At 35.7% G+C, this 20,569-nt stretch overlaps 1 protein-coding gene across 2 annotated transcripts in view; it reads left to right on the top strand.

The window, feature by feature from the left end:
- The window catches only part of LOC133531424 (ATP-citrate synthase), a 53,006-nt gene that overhangs the window by 12,412 nt on the left and 20,025 nt on the right, over positions 1–20,569 (top strand). The window contains exons 1-2 of one of the 2 annotated variants that reach the window (XM_061869629.1): positions 6,418–6,572; positions 19,392–19,509. In XM_061869629.1, coding sequence (XP_061725613.1) covers positions 19,460–19,509 — 50 coding nt within the window. In that variant the 5' untranslated portion in view covers positions 6,418–6,572; positions 19,392–19,459. Of the gene's footprint in view, positions 1–6,417; positions 6,573–19,391; positions 19,510–20,569 lie in introns of those variants that run through there. The other variant, XM_061869630.1, reaches the window with a different exon arrangement.

Below are 20,569 nucleotides of genomic sequence, written 5' to 3'. Positions count from 1 at the left end.
GAGCCCTACACCCCAGCCTATGGTAACAGGATGAAAAGAGGAAGAAAAGATTCGAAATGGCAGGTGACAAAATTGAATAGACAAGGACAGACATAAGGTGTATTGGGATAACTTCTAGGTAATTTTGAAAATGGCAAATATCTATAAAACCATTAAAACCAGAAGCCCTTATACTTAAACAACACTTACGCTACTGCGATGCTTACCAAGGCATCTGGACCCAGGTACTTATTGTGTATGAGTCCTAGATTGAGACCAATTGACCATTATCAATAACATTACGTTCTAATACGATCTAGATCAAAGCGATTGTCTATTCGCGGCCTTCATTTAAGGATATCACTGCTAGAAATATATTAGGTATAGACATTAGTACAGGATACAATTTGAGAAGTGATTAAAAATTAACAATTGATCTATTGAATGGAAATCTAATCTGCATTAAAGACCAACAAAAGTGGGGATTAAGTTAAACGGTAGAAGTTCTAATCTTGAAGTTTTTGATTAACTTCCTTATTTACTATTTTACATAGGTACAATATGGTCATCCTACGCTGCACTTCGTTGTGTAACATGAATGTAGATATTAAAAGTCATGAAGGGCCCAATAATGTTAATCTTTAACTTAATGAATACTATCTTTTTACTTACTCCGTTGGCTCAGCGACCCAAAATGAGACTTGGCCTCCGACACAACAGCGCCACTTTTCGCGGTCCTGTGCGACTTCTCGCCAATTGTTGACTCGAAGGTCGCGCAGATCCGCCTCCACCATGTCGCTCCAGCGATACCTGGGGCGTCTGTTAGAATCTTTTTAATTATTGGTAAATTGTAAAGTGGTTTCTGAATACCGGTAAACTGAATTTGCGGGGAAACATTGATTATCTATTTTTAAACTATTATCTATAGGGGACGGCTGCTTCGCCTTACAAACATAATCCTTAATATTTAACCATAGCTTTTTTTGGCGAAATTAGAGCTAAAAACAGATTACATACACATTTTTAAACGCTCCTTACTCTTAAGTCTTATAATAATAAATATTCGGAAAAAAACATAGCTGTGGTTAATATACGACACATTGTGTCAAAATATTTTAAATAATGTTAATATCCTATCCAGAGAGGGAAATATGGACCACGTTTGAATGAAAAGGCGATTTCACGAGGGTCCTCCACTTTCATCTTAAAGTTTTGCGTTCAAACATCAACTCACCCTTTCCCAAAAATCGATGTTCAAGTTCAAAGTAACCCCTATTTACGGTACATATCCGAGTTGACCCTGTATTCTCACAGTGACTACTTTATTAAACGACAAAGTGACCTCGGGGCAGCACGCATTCCCGCTATCAAGGCGTGCGAGGGTGAATGATAAGAATTTTGCCAGTTCGTGTCGTAGGCGTGACCTTTTTATTCCAGAGATATGACAGTTTGGACTTAAGAAGACAATATTTCTCTCTATCTTTCCAATACGCAAGAGCGATAGAGCAGCAGATATAGAACTTTCGATTTTCGCGGTAGACCCTCGGAGCCTTTTTCTTTTATGCCTACCCAATCTACCCATCTACGCAGTTAATGCGGTTTATTTCGATTTCTTGAGCACACGAACGTTTGAAGAACTTGAATCTAATCTTATACTTTTAATTGAGCAATTGTTGTATTTATATATTTCGGGGAGTTCGGGGTTCTCGGGCCCGAAAAATCGATCTAGCTAGGTCTTATCTCTGGGAAAACGCGCATTTTTGAGTTTCTATGTTTTCCGAGAAAAGCTCGGTCTCCCAGATATCTGTACTTAATCGATATACGCTGGTGCATAATATAGAGAGTTTTGGACACACTCTAAACCGGTTAATCCGTAAAAACTTGTATCAAAAAAATATTAATTAAATACTACGATTTGAAAAAATCATAAATACTACGAATTTTGATTATACACCGAAATAAAAGGTATTCTGTTTTTATACCACGTCGGTGGCAAACAAGCATACAGCTCATCTGATGGTAAGCTATTATCGTAGCCTATGGACGCCTGCAACTCCAGGGGCGCTGCCGACGCTAAAACCTCAAATGCAACATTTAACCGGTATCCAAGCTTTTCCTTATTTTCTTACAGTCATTTATTTTAGGCTGGTTTTAGTGTCATGCGGACCGTCAGTACGGAGCGATCCGCACGACCATTTGTATGAAGTTCATGTCCGCGCGGACCCGTCAGCCTTACTCTAAAACTCTCCCTGAACTTAATACATATTGGTCTGGCGCGGAGCGATCCATACTGACGGTCCGCATAACACTAAAACCAGCTTTATACTTTAAGATAGGCGCCTAAATATGTATGAATAATAGCTATTATTGTAGCTACATATCAATTTTCTATCAATCGACCTCAAACAGCGCGAATGTCACCCACTGAACACTATCTCCACTAGAACGACCTGTCAATGTCAATGCTTGTCTGATGTCAACAATGAACTGACCAGTTGTACTCCTTGTGGCTACGAGATAAGGCCTTCTAACTGTCAGTGAATGCAAAGATACAATGCAGTTAAAATAGCGGACTTATGACTTTCAATGCGGACGTGATTTGACGTAAAAGACTATCTTGATAGAAGGGCAAGCGTATATAGTAAGTCGGGAGTAATGGTTTGTATCACTGACCTCTGCACTGGTCGGTCTGTTATTAGGCTTTCTAATTATGTGGATAATTAACTTTATAGGACATTAGTTATTTAGTTTTCCTGGCCATTGGCCTGGCAGTTGTTGTAATCCGCATATTGCAGGAAATCTAACAAAATTGAGCTCGAATAGTTAAGGAGACCATCCAGAACGAGCTGGTTGAAATAAAAGATTACCTCCAGAATCTCAACAAAAAGGGCTTAAAGACCTGGTGGACAAAGAGGAGGAAACCCAATCGTGTGGAGACGGTCAAAATTATCATTACCGTTAATTAGATTTTCGGAACCATGAGTCGCAAAAAATACTTACGGGTTATGACGTACAAGAATACGTAATACTTTGATACAAAATACAATTAATTATTAAGATGAATGTTGAGGACCCGTGCGAAATCGCCTTTTCATACAAACGTAGTCCTCATTTTCCTCTCTGGATATTAACATTATTGGAAATATTTTAACATAATTTGTTGTATATCAACCACAGTTATGCCTCAATGTTTGATTTTTTTTTCGATTTTTTTGAAAATATTATAAGAGATTTAAAATTAAGCTTAGAATTAATTCGGTGCATTTAAAAATTTGTATGAAATCTGTTTTTCGCTTGTAATATTTACAATAATCAAAACATCTATAATATAAAAACAAAATTAAAAATTTTGAAAAAACCTACGACGGTTAAAACGTAATTGAAAAAGGATGCACACATAAATGTTTACTGCAGAGCCCTCTGGTGAGTTGTCACCGTAACGCCTATCTAAGAACATGCACCAATCAAACCCGAACCCATCACTGAAAACCTCATCAAAATAGGACTAGTACTTTTTAAGAAAAATGGCATCATACCAATGTTTGCACAAACATCTTCTCACCCCAAACGCATATACCGTCTCCGTTCCGTTGTGGGTAATGGAAACTCAAAATCCCATACAAAATGAGAGTTAACGCAAACGCATACGTCACGTTACGCTGTCGAATAAATTTACACTAGGGGTACAGATCAGCTATAGGCGCAGACGCTAATTTTAGGGTTCCGTATTTATAAAGCATTGGACTTTCCAACCCACAGAGGGAAAAAGTTGTATGTAATCATTGTTAATATTTTTCCGAAACTAGCATTTGGGCGTTCGTTATTTCCGTATGGACGATATACTGAAGTTAAGGTCCCCAATACCTTGTGTACATATTTTCGAGCACTCAACCCGTGTAGATATATCTATAGCTCATTATGGACAGTTGCAATGTACATTTGCTATCGCATGGTTAATTACTATTACCCAGTTTTGAAACATCCTCTAATAATGTAATATCAACTGTTGCACCGTTATTGTTGCGAAAATATGTCTGATTCCGATTTGGCACAAAATGTTTCCTTATTTACTTATATTTGGGAAACAAGCGCTTAGGTTTTTAGTTATGAATCCCTAAACTTTTTTGATAGCCTCCTTTTGGTATTTTTCTCACCTAACCTCGCTCCGTTTGATACGTATAGTTGAATATATACAACTTAATAATTAAAAAAAAAGTGTGTGTAGATAATTTTGAACACCTCACGCGCTTATTTACTTCTGCTTCTGACTGTACCTACCTACCACAAAATAATTATTTTATTTTTAAATTAAGCTTTACCATGTTTGACATGACATTGTCAATGGTGGCCTAATGGCCTTGTAAAATTTAAAAGAATTTAAAATGTAAAAAATATAGAATTGCTTTACATTTTATTGTTCTTAACAAGTTGTATGTTATGATTTTATGATTGTTATGAAACATAACCAGTTTTGCAATATATCCAAAAATAGATAAAGCTAATTAATCATGTATAATTATCATATCTACTTGTTTTTACCAGTTTTAAGTTTTTACGCGTATCTGTCAGTCTATCAATTTTGCTATGTATTTTTCATGTCACTGTACATAAATGTTGTATTAACTTATGAAAGAGCCCTTCAGGCCTACTTTCAAAATATATTTTTGAATTTTTAATAAGACATTTTTATTTTACCTATAATCCTTTCATTTGCTGAATTTTCACTGCGCGAAGTGGACAAACTCTCGGATAGGTATGATTTACTGGAACCTCACTGGGACCTATAACCTATCCGTAAATTGATGCGCGAAATAAGGGGTTACAAACTTTTCAAAGGGATCAAGTAATTTCTTCTGACGCTCCGGCTGTGGCATGAACTTTCTGCTGAGGTTTCCTCTAGGTTCTTAATCAGTATTCCTTGGGAGGACCTAAAATGGTTTGCGAATTTATAAATAGAGCAACTCTTTGTTGACGCTGGTGGTCCCCGGTAACATACGGAACCCTAAAAATGTTTTAAGAACAACTGACGACCGGTTTGGCCTAGTGGGTAGTGACCCTGCCTACGAAGCTGATGGTCCCGGGTTCAAATCCTGGTAAGGGCATTTATTCGTGTGATGAGCATGGATATTTGTTGCTGAGTCATGGGTGTTTTCTATGTATTTAAGTATTTATAAATATTTATATATTATATATATCGTTGTCTAAGTACCCTCAACACAAGCCTTATTGAGGTTACTGTGGGACTTAGTCAATTTGTGTAATAATGTCTTATAATATTTATTTATTTATTTACCTGCTGCTGTGGCTACAGTATGGAGTTTCCTCAAAAATGGTACAGGTTTTAAAGGGTCTGAAAAGAGCATGTGGCAACTCAGGAGTTGCAGACATCCATGAGTGACGGTGTACGGTATATGGTTTGATTATCCTTTCGTATGCGCCTGTCAAAAAATTGCCATTTATTTATTCATGACATCTTCATGTTTAAGTTGAATTTGGTTGAATATGGAGCAGAACTGCTCCTAAGCATACCAAAGGTTAAATCAGGATATTTTTTTTAGATCTGTACCATAAACTGTGCCGGTTTTAGTCTTATTTACGATGGTTCCAAAGTAAGTTAAATTTTTGGTTCCAGAGTTTTTGGCAACCGAAGGATTCTACAATAGAATTTGATTTTGCTCAATGTTTTCGAGCAACAAAGTTCGATTATTTGAGATACTGACTAGCTAAAACTGTTTATTTATATCGTTGTTCTTTATATAGTTTATAAAAATATTACATATAGAATTGGGCCTCTATAAATATCAATCAGAGTCAATAAATGAAGATTAATAATTATTTAATTAGTATAATTACCTTAAATCAGTTCGTAATTATTACATATCTGCTAATTTTACTGTTCCTCATTTATGAATTAAATACCTTTACTTAAAAATTAATCATTTACTGGGAAAATAAATCTTAATCATATTTTGGTTTCGTATAGGAAAATTTGGAAACTTAAAGTTAACAGTAAAATTGTAATTAATTATTCTTAACTAGAATTTGATAATAAGCAAATGAAATTAACAAAAGCCCGGATATGGGTAGGCATATTAGACAAGTTCTTTTTATCCGTTAAACTTGTGCCTTTATAGCCGGGTGTAGTCGTCTTGACAACAGCAAGTCTATTGGTACAAATTCTGGTATTGTACGTGCAACCTGTCTCATTCACGACCACTTAGGTATGCCGTCCGCTAGGCGCGTCCAAAGTTCACATTTTACAACCTCTAACTACCAAAGGTTATCAACGATACTCAGTGCAATTTTCTTCAAATTATCGTACGTTATCAATAGCATGATTCTCACTCTACAACCGAATAGCCGAAACTTGGTTTGATAACGGTACAGCCTATAAAGCACTTCAAAAAACTGTATTTATATCAGTATAAGGTTGCTTTTTGTGTGAGTTACAGCGATTTTAAGTTGGAAAGTTGTACGCGTCGCTTGCGTTCGCGCACGTCAGTGGAGCAAGTGTCAGTTGCCGCTGGACCGTCGAAGCGTTAACACGCGTCGTTCGCGAGTGATTTGTTACTGTCGTGCCACGACGATAGGAAGTGAGTGCTGTTGTTTAGTTTATTTTTTTATTTATATGTTAATTTATGTAAGTGATGCGCAGCGAAAGGCTACTTGTGTTAGTTACTTAGTTAATAATACGGGACAACGTATTAATGCAGTTCGGAAATTTAGAACGATGTTAACTGTGATTTTTGACTCTATTCGTTGGCTTACTGGTTTTTACCGGTGCCTGTCACTTTCGCATTATTTATACACTCAAAATCGATGTCTGTCGACAACCGGTTGAATGAAACATCAAGTCAGTGTTACCTTAAAATACATAATTATTGATTGATACGACATACTTATAATGTTTCATTCATATTGTAATTTTAGTCCAATGAACGAGGAAGTTGATAACAATCACAATTATCCCGTTTTTAGTTTAATAGTATATGTAGTAGGAGTTAAATATCGACCTTATTCGAATTGCTTACCATAGACAAGATGACAGAAAAAAATTAGTTTTTTTTTTATTTAATACAAACTAAATAAATCAAATATGTCAAAGGTCAGAATACGAATAGATTTGTAGTTGACGAATTTTACCATCATAGTGAATTTTGCTACGCGTGTTTTTGACGTTTTCTGGCTTCTCCAGTTTTAGGGTTGGGTAAAACGGGATCCAAAAAAAAGAATAAAATAAATATTTATGGGGGCTCCCATAAGTGATTTTTTTGCCGTTTTTTGGGTAATGTTGCGGAACCCTTCGTGCGCGAGTCTGACTCGCACTTGGCCGGTTTTTTTACATTTTGATGAAGGTTGTTATTTGCTCCAAAAAAAGATTTTTCTCAGAATATATTTTCCATTTACGCGTTGACATTTGGACAATCCTCCTCTTTACTTCTCTCTTATTAGAAAAATAAAATCATAGACTAATCAGGATCACCACAAAAAACTATTACCGTGTAAAGCTATACGTTACTTTGTCTGTGTCAAGAAAAGCACAGTCGGTAATTAAATTTTATGTAAAGAGTTTTTTTTTCCAAAAACACATTTCGTCTCATTTAGATGTGTGTAGGTATTTAAAAGAGTATTGATTTGAAGACGTCCATTTGACGCTCACATTATATATTTAAATATACAGCTTTGACGTCTACAGACCGGTTATTAACCAAACAACTCGCACGCACGCAGGCAAATACATCTAAACATCTCACCAATTCTGAGGCCGGATAAAATTAAATTTAAGTTCACAGAACTAAAGTCCTAATATGTATAGGAGAAATATTAGTTTATTAGTTATATATATTATAATATTTTTATTTGTGTATTATATTTGTAATTTATTATATTTTTCAGTTGTTTGCAATAGATTTAAATTAAATTCTCTTACTTTTCTTGTTGCACCATTTCTGTTTAGCCCTACGGTTGACTGGTAGAGAATGCTTTTAGGCATTAAGTCCGCAATTTGTAAATTTCGTGCAATAAAGTATAAATAAATAAAATAATACTACCGCGAAAAACTAAAATCGAAAATTTGATTATCTACCTTTTGCCAAAAACTTATTTTAAACATATATGCCGTGACGCCCATTTCCTATTTACGACCCTCCTAGACTATTTCGCAAACCGAGGATCACAAGCCCCATGCAGATTCTATAGTTCAAAAAAGATTAATTCTACAATTCAAATAAAAACGTGGTACCGATTTTTTTTTTAAATTAACTGGTTAATGTTGATTTTTTTTTTGCTGTCTTTTCTGAAATATTTAAGGCTAATTACTATTCGCCAGTGACTGAGTTGAGTTGTTTATACTGTTTTTATTTTATTTATTTTTTTATTTTGGTAATTACAATAAACTATATTTAAACTTATTTACTAAGTATCGTTAAACCCCAAATCCCATAAATTCCCAAATCTAAATTTTGTGATCAAATAATTTAATTTATCTCTAATAAATTAATAAATAAAATATTAAAGTGCATGTTCAGATATTTTTAGATGGTGGCCGTATGTTTTGTTATAATCTTTTTAAACTTTGAATCTCAGTGAAATAAATAAGTATTATAGTGTCATTCTTACACAAATTGACTAAGTCCCACGGTGATCTCAAGAAGCTTGTGTTGTGAGCTCTCAGACAACGATGTATGTATATAAATTATATAATATACAAATACTTAAATACATAGAAAACATCCATGACTCAGGAACAAATACCTGTGCTCATCACACAAATAAATGCCCTTACCGGGATTCAAACCCAGGACCATCGGCTTTATAGGTCACTACCCACTAGGCCAGACCGGTCGTCTAACTTACACTATAAGGCTAAACGTACAGGCTAACCCTAAAGGGGCTAACCTACGGGAAGATGCGAGACGTTGCTAACTGGTTCTGTAATAACCTACTAATATTACAGTCTTGCTCTGAAGATTATGTCATATAAATATCATAAAATGCATAAATCAAACAATCGTATCAATTTGTTGAGGGTCGGAAAACGCTAAGTTTTCATGCCAAGAGCCAATGCCAAAAGACAATTATGGAGCTTATAGGGAATATGCATTCTTAAGCTGCGACCACACCTCTGCTTAAAAACGCCACGGCGATTCCGTACCGTCACCGTTTTAACCAGCGGTGTGGCACCTTTACTGCTAAGTTTTTGCTAACTTAGCGTGGTCAAAGTCTATAGCAAAATATCAATATTATTATACAATTGACTAGTCGTTGACAGCTACGATATGTCAATGACATGACTTTGACAGGGCAATATTTAAAGGGCGTACTTCTATATATTATGTATGAAGTGCAAATCTTTAGAACAATGGGAATTATAACTAACTGAACCAGATATTTCTTATTAAAAATGCAGAATTATGAATGATGACAAGGTTGTATTAGAATAATTATAAAGTGTAGTTTATGACCCGTGGAAAATAAATTTAATTGTTGTTACAAAAGTTACACTATTTGTGTGATACGTTTTGTGATGAAATGCTTATCTAATAAACGTAGTAAATAGTATATTATACAATCGTGATATAATAGAGAGCTTTTTCGACGAGTACCGTGTTTAGGCAACGAGTTGCCTAAGGAAGGTACGAGATTGAAAAGCATGATTATATCACTATTGTATGTATGTAAGGATTGAAGGGGTTACTATTTAAGTAAGCATCTGAAGGAAATCTAAAAACTCATCATTTTAACTTTATGTTTATTTTATTTATATACGAGTATATTAGGTACAACTAATAAAAACAAAGCAGACAGTAAAATGTGCAAGTAATTATATACTTATTATAACTTAAAACTATTCACTAAAAATATATTTACCGCGGCTTACCCGCTGAACAAAGTAGCTCAGTATAGTCAGTATTCAAGTTAAGCTAAGTAGCCAGCCCTCTGTTCGTCGGACTCACTTTATCTCCATTACAATTATATTCCATAATTATCTCATTTGACTAAATGAGATTCATAAAACGGATAATCAATAATTGAATGAATTCGTTAGTAATGATTTACATTATAGATTAAAATCATTAAAACGAATCCTGGAAACAGGATGCTGACAACACCACACGGTGTTGTCAGCATCTTGACATATCACAGTCTTACATGTACTATCGGAAATTTTACTAATAATATACAAATGATCAACAACAAAACACATTCAGAAATAGTAATTACATTACTATAGAGGCCGGGAAACGAAGGGTTGCAGGCCAAGTAGATATAGGCCGGCAACCCCGTTTCTCGCCGAGATTTGTATAGTGCTTTTCTCAAACTTGAAATCAAATAAAAAAAATTGTTAGTCAATTTGTTTTATTCGTAGGTTCACACAGCTAAAAACAAATTACGAATCTACTACTATTTGATGGTTGAATGCCAAGACGTTGTCACAATTTGACGTTTATAAAGAAGGTTGCTTTACAGGCCTATGTGTGTAAGGCCTTCCTTCCTTTCCATATCATCTTCACTCATCGCGCCGGATACGTAGTATTTCCGGAACTAATTTGAAGTAAGTCATGCCAACATTTCATTGCAAGTTTGAGAAAAGTTATATAGAATTTCAGAGCCAATTACACGCTTTCACTTATAATCTTGAATATCACCTACGAGTAAAGATCAAGATATAACTCAAATCGGATACACCCACGTGCGAGATCAAGATATAATATAACTCAATTCGGTTACAGCAAAGGTTTGTGTATATTTCTTTTTTTTTTCTTATACGACATTATTACACAAATTGACTAAGTCCCACAGTAAGTTCAATAAGGCTTGTGTTGAGGGTACTTAGACAACGATATATATAATATATAAATATTTATAAATACTTAAATACATAGAAAACACCCATGACTCAGGAACAAATATCCATGCTCATCACACGAATAAATGCCCTTACTAGGATTTGAACCCGGAACCATCAGTTTCGTAGGCAGGGTCACTACCCACTAGGCCAAACCGGTCGTCATTTACATTCAATTATTGAGATACACCCTCTGGCCCCTGTTTCACCACGGTGACATTTCTCCTTATATTGCTGGTTCTTCTTACATTGGTATTGACGTTACTTGCCAACCCAGAAATGTACAGGAAATAGTAACAGGTGTCAACTATCAAGAGTAAAATAGGCATCTGTGCTCATTCACATCATTTCATTACCTACAAGTGCATTGTGAAGTTCTAACCGCGACAATTTCATTGTTCTGTCTGCTGACCTTGCCCACAAGCTTCATATCAAAGGGCATGAAGCTAATTACCACCACATTCACGAGAAAGACTATAATAAGAAAATATACTAAGTTTTTTTTAGCTATACGGAGTGATTTTTTTACAATTAATAGTAATTAATATCACAATATACATAAACTGATTCAATAAACGCAGAGTCGAAACTACAAAGGCTAGTACATAATAAACACACATAAACAGAGTACAGACGCTTTATTTCCTGGGAGCCTAGTCAAATGACAATCGTTGAAAACGCCAATCAAAAGTGAAATAATGTATGGAAATGTTCACGGGACTTTTCGTTGCATCTGTCATCACGACACATTTTTTACAAGCTTTTATTTAATTTGCCCTGTTAATGCACTTCCCGATTTCCGATTGAGCTGATGCATACATATGTAATTCGAGTGACAAAGCAATATATATTATGGTACCATCGAGCTGATAGGAACTCTGTGATGAAACGACGCAACCTTATTATGTTTGGGGTTTTTAAAACTGTCTCGATGAGTTGTAGTTACCTGTGGTAAAAAAAGTACAGTCAGCGATAAAAGCTTGTACCAAAATATTTTTTTTTCCATAAACTTATTTATGTGTATATTTTTTTTTTCACAATAACGTAAAAGCAACAATAGGTTCGATTAAATAACTATAGTTACTACTATTGCGTAATACCATATTAAATGCTAACTCAAATCTTATTGTTATGTTAATGTACTATTCAATGGTGGGAAACCATTACTTTTTTCTACAATCATATTTTTAAAACAAAGCGGACTATTGAAATAACATCATCATCGTCATATTATTAGATTGTATATATATGAAACATGCTCAGTTTTCACCAATAATTTATGTAAATTAGGAAACTTTATTAATGAACGTGCCTTACCTTTGTAGAAAAAAGGGGACTATGATATGTTTTTTTTTAATACCATGTCGGTGGCAAACAAGCATACGGGCCGCCTGATGGTAAGCGGTTACCGTAGCCTATAGACGCGTGCAACTTCGGAGGTATTACATGCGCGTTGTCTACCCTAACACTCCGCACCCTCGTCGAGCTCTGGCAACCTTACTCACCGGCAGGAACACTATGAGTAGGGTCTAGTGTTATTTGGCTGCGGTTTTCTGTAAGGTGGAGGTACTTCCTCAGTTGGGCACCTGCTCTAGATCTAAATGACATCCGCTGTGCTGTGCTCTATCACACTAAGCGAGATGACATTCACAGTGCCCATACAAAATAGTTAGTCTTTTTTATAATAATAATTTATTGGAAAAAACTAATGCGTTTGTACAAATCTAGTTCGATTTTTATTAAAACGGGAGTATGTAGATTAGTCATTCAGCCTTGACTTCTACATTACTTACAAAACATTATTCAATTTCAATTTCCGGAATTGACAAGTAGTATAACAATACGTAACTTTGACGTTGTTTTGAAGATGCCTTTTATTCCCACGTGTGTTATGCTCTTTTTTAAAACTATTTGCACTAATGTCATCTCTTGCATATAAAGGTGGAGAAACTACCTGTGACTTATTATTATTGTTGGTAAAGTAGCGACTTCTAGTTATGTTGATTAATGTTTTTTCATTAAGATAAGTCAAAAAGACTAAATAGGACTTCAATCATAACTCAAAAGACTGGTGTCTCCTTTCAGTCAGTGTTTAACGTCGTTTATATTCTAACAGATGGCGTCAGCACGTTCTACATCGCGCTTACGAAGTTTCCATTGTCAGTTACTATTAATATAGCTTCTGACCAACACTCAGTGGACTTCGGTCCCCAGGCCCAACACTCGCCTGGACTACTACTCTACAGACCCTCTCCCTATCTAACTACAAGACCTATTAAGCGCAGTTTTAAACTTAGGCTCGAGATTACACAATAGGTATGCGATTAGCGACGCTGTACGGTAGTCAAATAAAATTTGTCAGAGCGTTACGTACCTCTACGAGTCACCTGCGACCCCACTTGACGTCACGGCTGTATACATTACGCAGGTGCAGAGAAGTCACGTACAAAATTAGTGATCCATCTGCGTATACGTATTTATCCACATGGGCAAGTTCTTTATACTGGCTTTATATGAGCTTAGTAATGTGGCCGAGTGACGTACGAGTAAAACTTAGTAATTTAGACACAAGAAATTGAGATAAAACGTACCTTTTTTACTTGGTGCGATATAAGTTACGCGTGACGCGCCATATCCTTTGTTCCTTTTTTTTTACTAGCCTATTCTGGTGTCCCACTGCTGGGTTAAGGCCTCTCCCCTTGTCTTCCACAACTCCCAATTTAGTGCCTCTTACGGCCAGTTGTTGGGAGAGGTGTATAGTTCGTCCCGCCATCTCCGTCTGGGCGTGCCGCGTCGGCGCCTTTCTTCTGGCATACACTAGCCCACCTGTCTGGATGCGTGCGGCAGACATGACCAGTCCAATCCCATTTAATTATAGTTTTAATTTTAATATCCTCACGACTGACGTCATACGTGAGTACGGAACTACGGAGTAGGTTATTCTTATAGCATGGCAATAGTGAAGGTTGTAGCAAAAGTTAAGTCAAAATTGAAGGATATGATATATGGTTGAATTTATTTTGTTTTGAAATATTGAATCAAGAATTTTGTAAAGAAAACTAGTTATCGTTTTTATTTAACTAAAAAAAATTGCAATTAACTTATATAGGCTCAAAAAAAACTTAATGTGTCACTTATAAAAAGTTACAGTAATAAACTCGATTTTCTTTTGGGTTAACTAAACGATTTACAAGAGAACCTTGCTTACAAATATGTTATGTTCATTAGGTCAACGGAATACCTAATGAGTAATGACATACGATGGGTAAATTATGAACTAAACACGAATTCTAAACGTTGCAATTACACGTCGTTTACCTAATGTGGTCGGTGAACCGTCCCGAATGTATTTTGCCACATAATCGTCACTAGCCGAGATTACAGGGGGCCTAGCCAAGATGTCAATCGTTTGCGCTACGACAACGAAACGCTTTGCCTCTCTATCGCTCTTCTATATTAGTGCGATAGAGAGACAGCTAGTGTTTCGTTGTCGTAGCGCAATCGATTGTCCAATTGACTAGGCCCCCAGATGTGCAAGTAGCGGAAATATTCAAAATCGTTTGAAATGTTCTCGGAAATTAAGGAAAAGTTTAAAAAATGGAAAATTTCGATCTAATATACAAAAATATGAGAAGAGATTTTTCCGTTTTATCTCTATGACTCGGGTTAAATGTGATACATTTGGACCCTAGGAAGTTTTTCTTTCCAAGTACATTTATTTTTGATACTTACTTTAATTAATATCTAACGATACTTTTACCTCAATTGTTCAGCACTTACCTCCAGAATACGTACCTACTACCTACTAAAGGTTTATGTATGCATGTATTTTAATTTCCTCGTGTTAAATGAAAAGTAGAGTTTACGAGTAACTTGGGCGAAAGCACTCAGAATTATTGACGAAAATATATCGTTAGAAATAATGTTTTGCAAGCATACTACCAAAAATGGAAGGTTAATTTCATTATCAGTCACCAAATGTAAAATTACGAGATATATATTTCACTCTTGCAGACGATGTCGATCGTTAGCTGGACCTAATTATGAAAAGCTAATGAAGGAAAATACCTACAATACAATTAATACGAAACGTAAAGGCGGAACTTAATTTGGTAATATTATTTCTTGCTAGTTTATGAATAAGCAATTGGCCTCCACTGCACAGATAAATACTTGTCATACATCTGCGTAAATATTGAAATATTTCTTCATTCGACATACAAAACTCACTTATTACTACCACAAATCCAGAGGCATAGTGAACCGTAGTGATACCAGAACAAGGTTCATTTCTTGAATTTTTATCTTTTTGTAATTAGTGAATTCTGGTTATCACCTGACAAATTCTCGATTGGACCATTGTTACTTATGTTTGCATGGTTGTTAACAGAAGGCCATACTTAACGCGGCTATTTACGGCGGCAAGTCGAAAACAGGTATGACGTGCATATTCCTAACATATTGTTTTTATTTTAGTAGAATCATTTATTCAATCATTGTATCCATAAGTACAGTACACATAAAATGTGTAAAGTCCACCTAGTACGACGCTCTATGACGTCATATATTTTGTGGTGATTAAACTTCAGTTTTGACAACCAGACTTCTTATTATTTTTAAATTATATTTTTGCCAAAATTTTATTTAAAAATAATAAGTTACAGTAGCAGTCGTTTTTCGTATAAGCTTTTATCGCTGACTGTACTTTTGTTACTACACAATTATGTTGCGATGTATTATCACAGAGTTCCTATGGCCACCACCTGTCTCCATCATCAGATCAGCTCGATGATACCATAATATTGCATTGTCACCCGACTTACATACAGGATGTTTTACTATGGGCCCAACCCAGAAGTCGCGAAAAAAATTTTGACTGTTTCATAAATTTATTGACATTTTGTATGGGAGAGTAATTTTTTTTTCACAGTTTCGGGATAGATTTCATAGTAAAGGTTGCTCAGTATGACCTATATATTTAGCCCCTAAATTATTGCAGGTGACTAAATAAACACCCTGTATGTATGCATACTTTCACCTTCATCGGAAACAGGGAAGTGGGTCAAATTTATCCTGCAAGATTTGTTCCGTACAAACATACATAGTTACATTACATATATACGTACATTGCAATATAATAAGCTTTTAAAAAAATAGAACATTTTTGACAGAACAATTCTATGATACATATAACTCCGTCCATAAACTTGCAAAAAAAAAAAAAAACACGTTCTAGGCGGACTTTTCCATTCATTATAAAATTTCAAAAATTATAAACTCATCAACAACCGGTACACCCCGTTAACTAGACACCACGCACAGATACTAGTCATTCGACCCAGTCCCGATGTCAAGATCATGGCCGCGTACGCGTAGGTCGTTCATCCGAGCGACGTGGCGCGCGAATTGTTACAATACGTATGCCAACATCTCCTAATGAAGCACGACTTTCTTTTTAACAATTCTGATAAAGGCAAGGAAAGTCGTCCTAATACTACGCGATTATCGCAAGTTCGCGAAAAATTCGTGCGTATCAAACACATTGAACTGGTGTCCTAATTGTCAATCGCGCGATTGTCAATCAGGACACCACTTGCGATAATCGCCATATCGACAAAGACCTTTTTGTGGAATGCCCCTGTAGCACGACTTGTATAACAACTCACCATAAGAAGACTCACGATTTTTAAAAATAAAGGTGCATACGTTCGCGCACTACTTATACCTACTTACCAAAAGTGGGGCGACCATGGAACTTAATTCCCACCGGCTTGCCTAGTTTTCAGATTGATTACTTTTCCTACAGATCACGAAGAGGAGAGCCTAATTAACTCATTTCCTACCTCGCTGCCACTACTACTTACTTTTTTGTGGTGTTGAATTAATGAATTATTAGTGTAAAGAGCTATTGTAAATCATTTAAATCAAGTCGATGAGTGTCTGATACACGGTGGTTTTTTTAGTCCGAATTAATTTCATTTTTATAGATTAAATTAAGTAAGTTTCTCAAAGAAACCGGTATGCTAATTAACTCAATTTTGGAGATAATCCTGTTTACATATTGATTAATGTTTAGTATGTGTTTATACCTTTGCTACTAAACGCAAATACGTCTCGGACGATCGATATTCGAAATGTCATTGATATGTGACAGTTTTCAACGGTTTGGTGAATTTAAATATAGTATCCGAAAGAAAAACAGTAACAAAGCCATACCCGGAAGTTAACGACGGCAAAATTAATCACAATCAGCTAATATATTTTTAATACCTTTTCCTTTACCTTCAATTCCGATTTCTTGCCGCGTTTTTTTTTAATTCAGTCTCCCAACAAGCAATACAACATAAACAGAGTCCATCGCCATGCACTTCTTTATTTGAGAATACTTCCAACCCATTTTTAAATTTCTGTTCATAATATAATGCTCTTAATATAAAGGCATAATTCATATCTACTAAGGAGAACGAAATTGTCATTTCGGTACAATGCGGGATTTCATAGTAATTATTATAATTATATTGCAGTAATTAGCGATTTCTCTCACGTTAGGGTTCAGGTTGGACCGCGTGACGTCATTCCGTCCGCAATACAACTTGCGTAGCCTCGATAGTAAGCGGATCATGATCATGCGATGCCACACCACACGCGCGGGCCAATCGCGGCGCGCGGAGCCCTATTACGACTACTCAACTCTTTGTGCGTTCGGTGACGGGAAGGTGTAAAACCATTGCGTTGCCTTGGCGACAGGGGAAGCTTAATATTGAATGTTCGCGCTTAGCTCGCAGCAGAACACAAACTCTTTCTGGAGCAGCCTCGATACGATCATGCGATGGTACGGTATTTATGGATGATGCAAATTGGTATAATATCCCTTGGAGTGGTAAGCTGTCGGCTTCCGGCCGATTACGTCATTTAAATTTGAAATTAGATTAATTGAAATAAAATCAAAATTCCAACAACTCAAAAATAATTTATGCCGCTTGAAGAGATAAGTATGAATTTGATGTGAAGAATTGATGACATTATCACTTAATAAATTATCATTTGTAACTATATGCCTATCACTCCTATTATATTGCAACACTAGGTAGTTTATGACAGTTATATATCCAACTTATGAGTCATCCTCAGAAATATATTTTTTGAAGTGAAAACTTCTTTACGCGTTGGGAATTTTTTGAGAAGGGAAAAAATCATAAAACTCGCGACATTGACCGTTACCGTACCCGACATCTTATAAGCTAAATATATTTTCACTTCTGACGGCACTCCCGGAGTGCCACTGATTTTTCTTTAATCCAATTTTAAATTTTGACGACTGACCGCGTAGCCAACGTTACAATCGTTAATGCTCCGTAGCGTAGCGTAGTCATCTCTCTCTATCACTCTTCCATATTAGTGCGACTGTGACAGTTGCGTTTCGTTCGCGACGGATCGTGAACGATATGCACGTTGGCTACGCGGGCTGATCTGTCCCTGGCTTAGTGGTTTGTACTGACTATGAAGCCGATGGACCTGGGTTCGAATCCTGGTAAAGGCATCTATTTGTGTGATAAGCACAGATATTTGTTACCAGTCAGGGGTGTTTTCTATGTATTTAAGTATTTACATATTATATATATATATATATATATATATATATATATATATATATATATATATATATATATATCGTTGTCCGAGTACCCAAAACCCAAGCCATTTTGAGCTTACCGTGGGACTTAGTCAATCTGTGTAAGAATGTCCAATAATATTTATTTATTTATAATCATATTGTAATTGTTATTAGAATAATCATTACTTATACTTCTCGCACGTGTTTTTTGGATTAAGATAATGAATTCCGATTTCAGGAAATGTAACTGCATATTTAAATATGATATAACTTCCACAATTATGATAAGGATAACTGATGAGATTTAAATCATTATTCAATGGAACAGAGTTGTTTTGGTTTTGTTTTGATCAATTATATTTTCTAATGCCATTGATTCAAGTTTTACTGCCAATATTTCTTGTATGGTGGGCTGCTGGAGGTTAGATGTATGCATATCATTTTGAACACTTAACTACTTCGGCTGCGGACTGTATGTTTAAAGTATGGACGCTAAGTACGAAGAATTTCGTACATTAACCCACCTTACAACATAGCAATTTAGCAACTTACCCCATTATTCATAAAATTTTAGAGGCCTCATTATAATTCAATAAAGATAAATAGTTTATTTTTCAAGTACGAGTGGGCATATTAGGTACAATGCGCTTATGAACATGAAACAGCTACGCCGGCTCTAACCCTACACCTCAGAGAAGAATTAAATCCCTCCTAAATAGTAGGAAGGTATCCCAATATGGGACCAGCAAGAAACTCGGCATTTAATAATACTTACCTATGTCAAAATGACAGATTAAGACAAATGAATAACGCCGTTATATGCGGACGAAGTCACGAACGGAGTCTATTAGTCTAGTTAAAAAACATTGATCTACTCTTACACCACTATCACTATTACCACTAAGCAGTTGAATGTACACTACTAATCGATAATTATTTTGTTCACAGTTGAGCCCATCGGCCATATGACGGCGGAGAGCGCGCAGTGAAACACACATACACACAAACAGACAAACATGTCGTCGAAGGCCATATACGAGGCGACCGGCAAAGATCTAATCAACAGGTAACACCCTTCACTATGAATCAAAGAATGATTGTAATTTTAATAGCAAAACTTGCGTGAGCCACAGATATATTACTTAAATTGCTCGACATGTTTCACTCCGTACCGGGAGCCGGCAATCTGGCATCGGCGGCGGTCGCGGATGATGCGCCAAGTCATAGGTTGCGGAAAGCTGCAGCCCGCAGTTTGCACCGGTCCGCCAACACAATGGACCTTACAAAAAAAATGATGGGACTTTCAAATCGAAGGTCTCGGGTTCGATTCGTACCCCGTAACCTTTTTCCTTTTTTTCCGAGTAATTTCTTGGAACTTATTAAGAGGAAATATTAGCGGTAACCGAAAAACTCAATTTCTTTATCATTCTGTTCTCAAAATTTCATTACGATGGGTTATGATTTGGAAAGTCGACAATGACAACTGTCAAATTTGACGAAACGTTCTGTGAAAATGCGCCTATAATAGCAATAAGTACAACAAGAAAAAAGGATGGCATATATTTCGTTCAGTGAATTATATATATATATTGATATTTTTACAGAACCAATGTGAATTTGTTGTAATTTCATGGTATTTTATAATTCATTCACTCGCTATTCATTTTGACGTTTATAAAATTATTCAATGTTTTGATACGTGCATTTACAAATTTGACACTTAAATAGTATCGCATTAAATTTACTTTTGTATGAAATACGTATCTTGATAAAAAAATATATACTCGTAGAAGCGGTATTAGGTCTTAATGTCAGTTTGATCCATATATTTTGACATATTTCTTTGGCATTTTAATACGTCAATGTATGCCTCTATACATAGTTGCGAATTGCCTGACCACATTAACGTTGCGAAGCGCAGGCGTATTTTGTGAGTATTGCGATACTTGCACTTACTGTATCAACTAGTTTTAATTATCGCCTATACGCAACTATCAGCAATTAGGGTGGCCAATGAAAGCTAATTATAGATAGCGCCTTTCTATGTTACATAAGATTAAACAGAGATAAAATTGATTGTATTTTACTATGTAAGAAAACCCTACACGTTCAGAAAAATTCGCTTT

The sequence above is a fragment of the Cydia pomonella genome, chromosome 25, assembly GCF_033807575.1.
Source record: "Cydia pomonella isolate Wapato2018A chromosome 25, ilCydPomo1, whole genome shotgun sequence".
NCBI lineage: Eukaryota > Metazoa > Arthropoda > Insecta > Lepidoptera > Tortricidae > Cydia > Cydia pomonella.
Note: the sequence above shows the minus strand (reverse complement) of the source record. Positions and strands in the feature narration are given on the sequence as shown.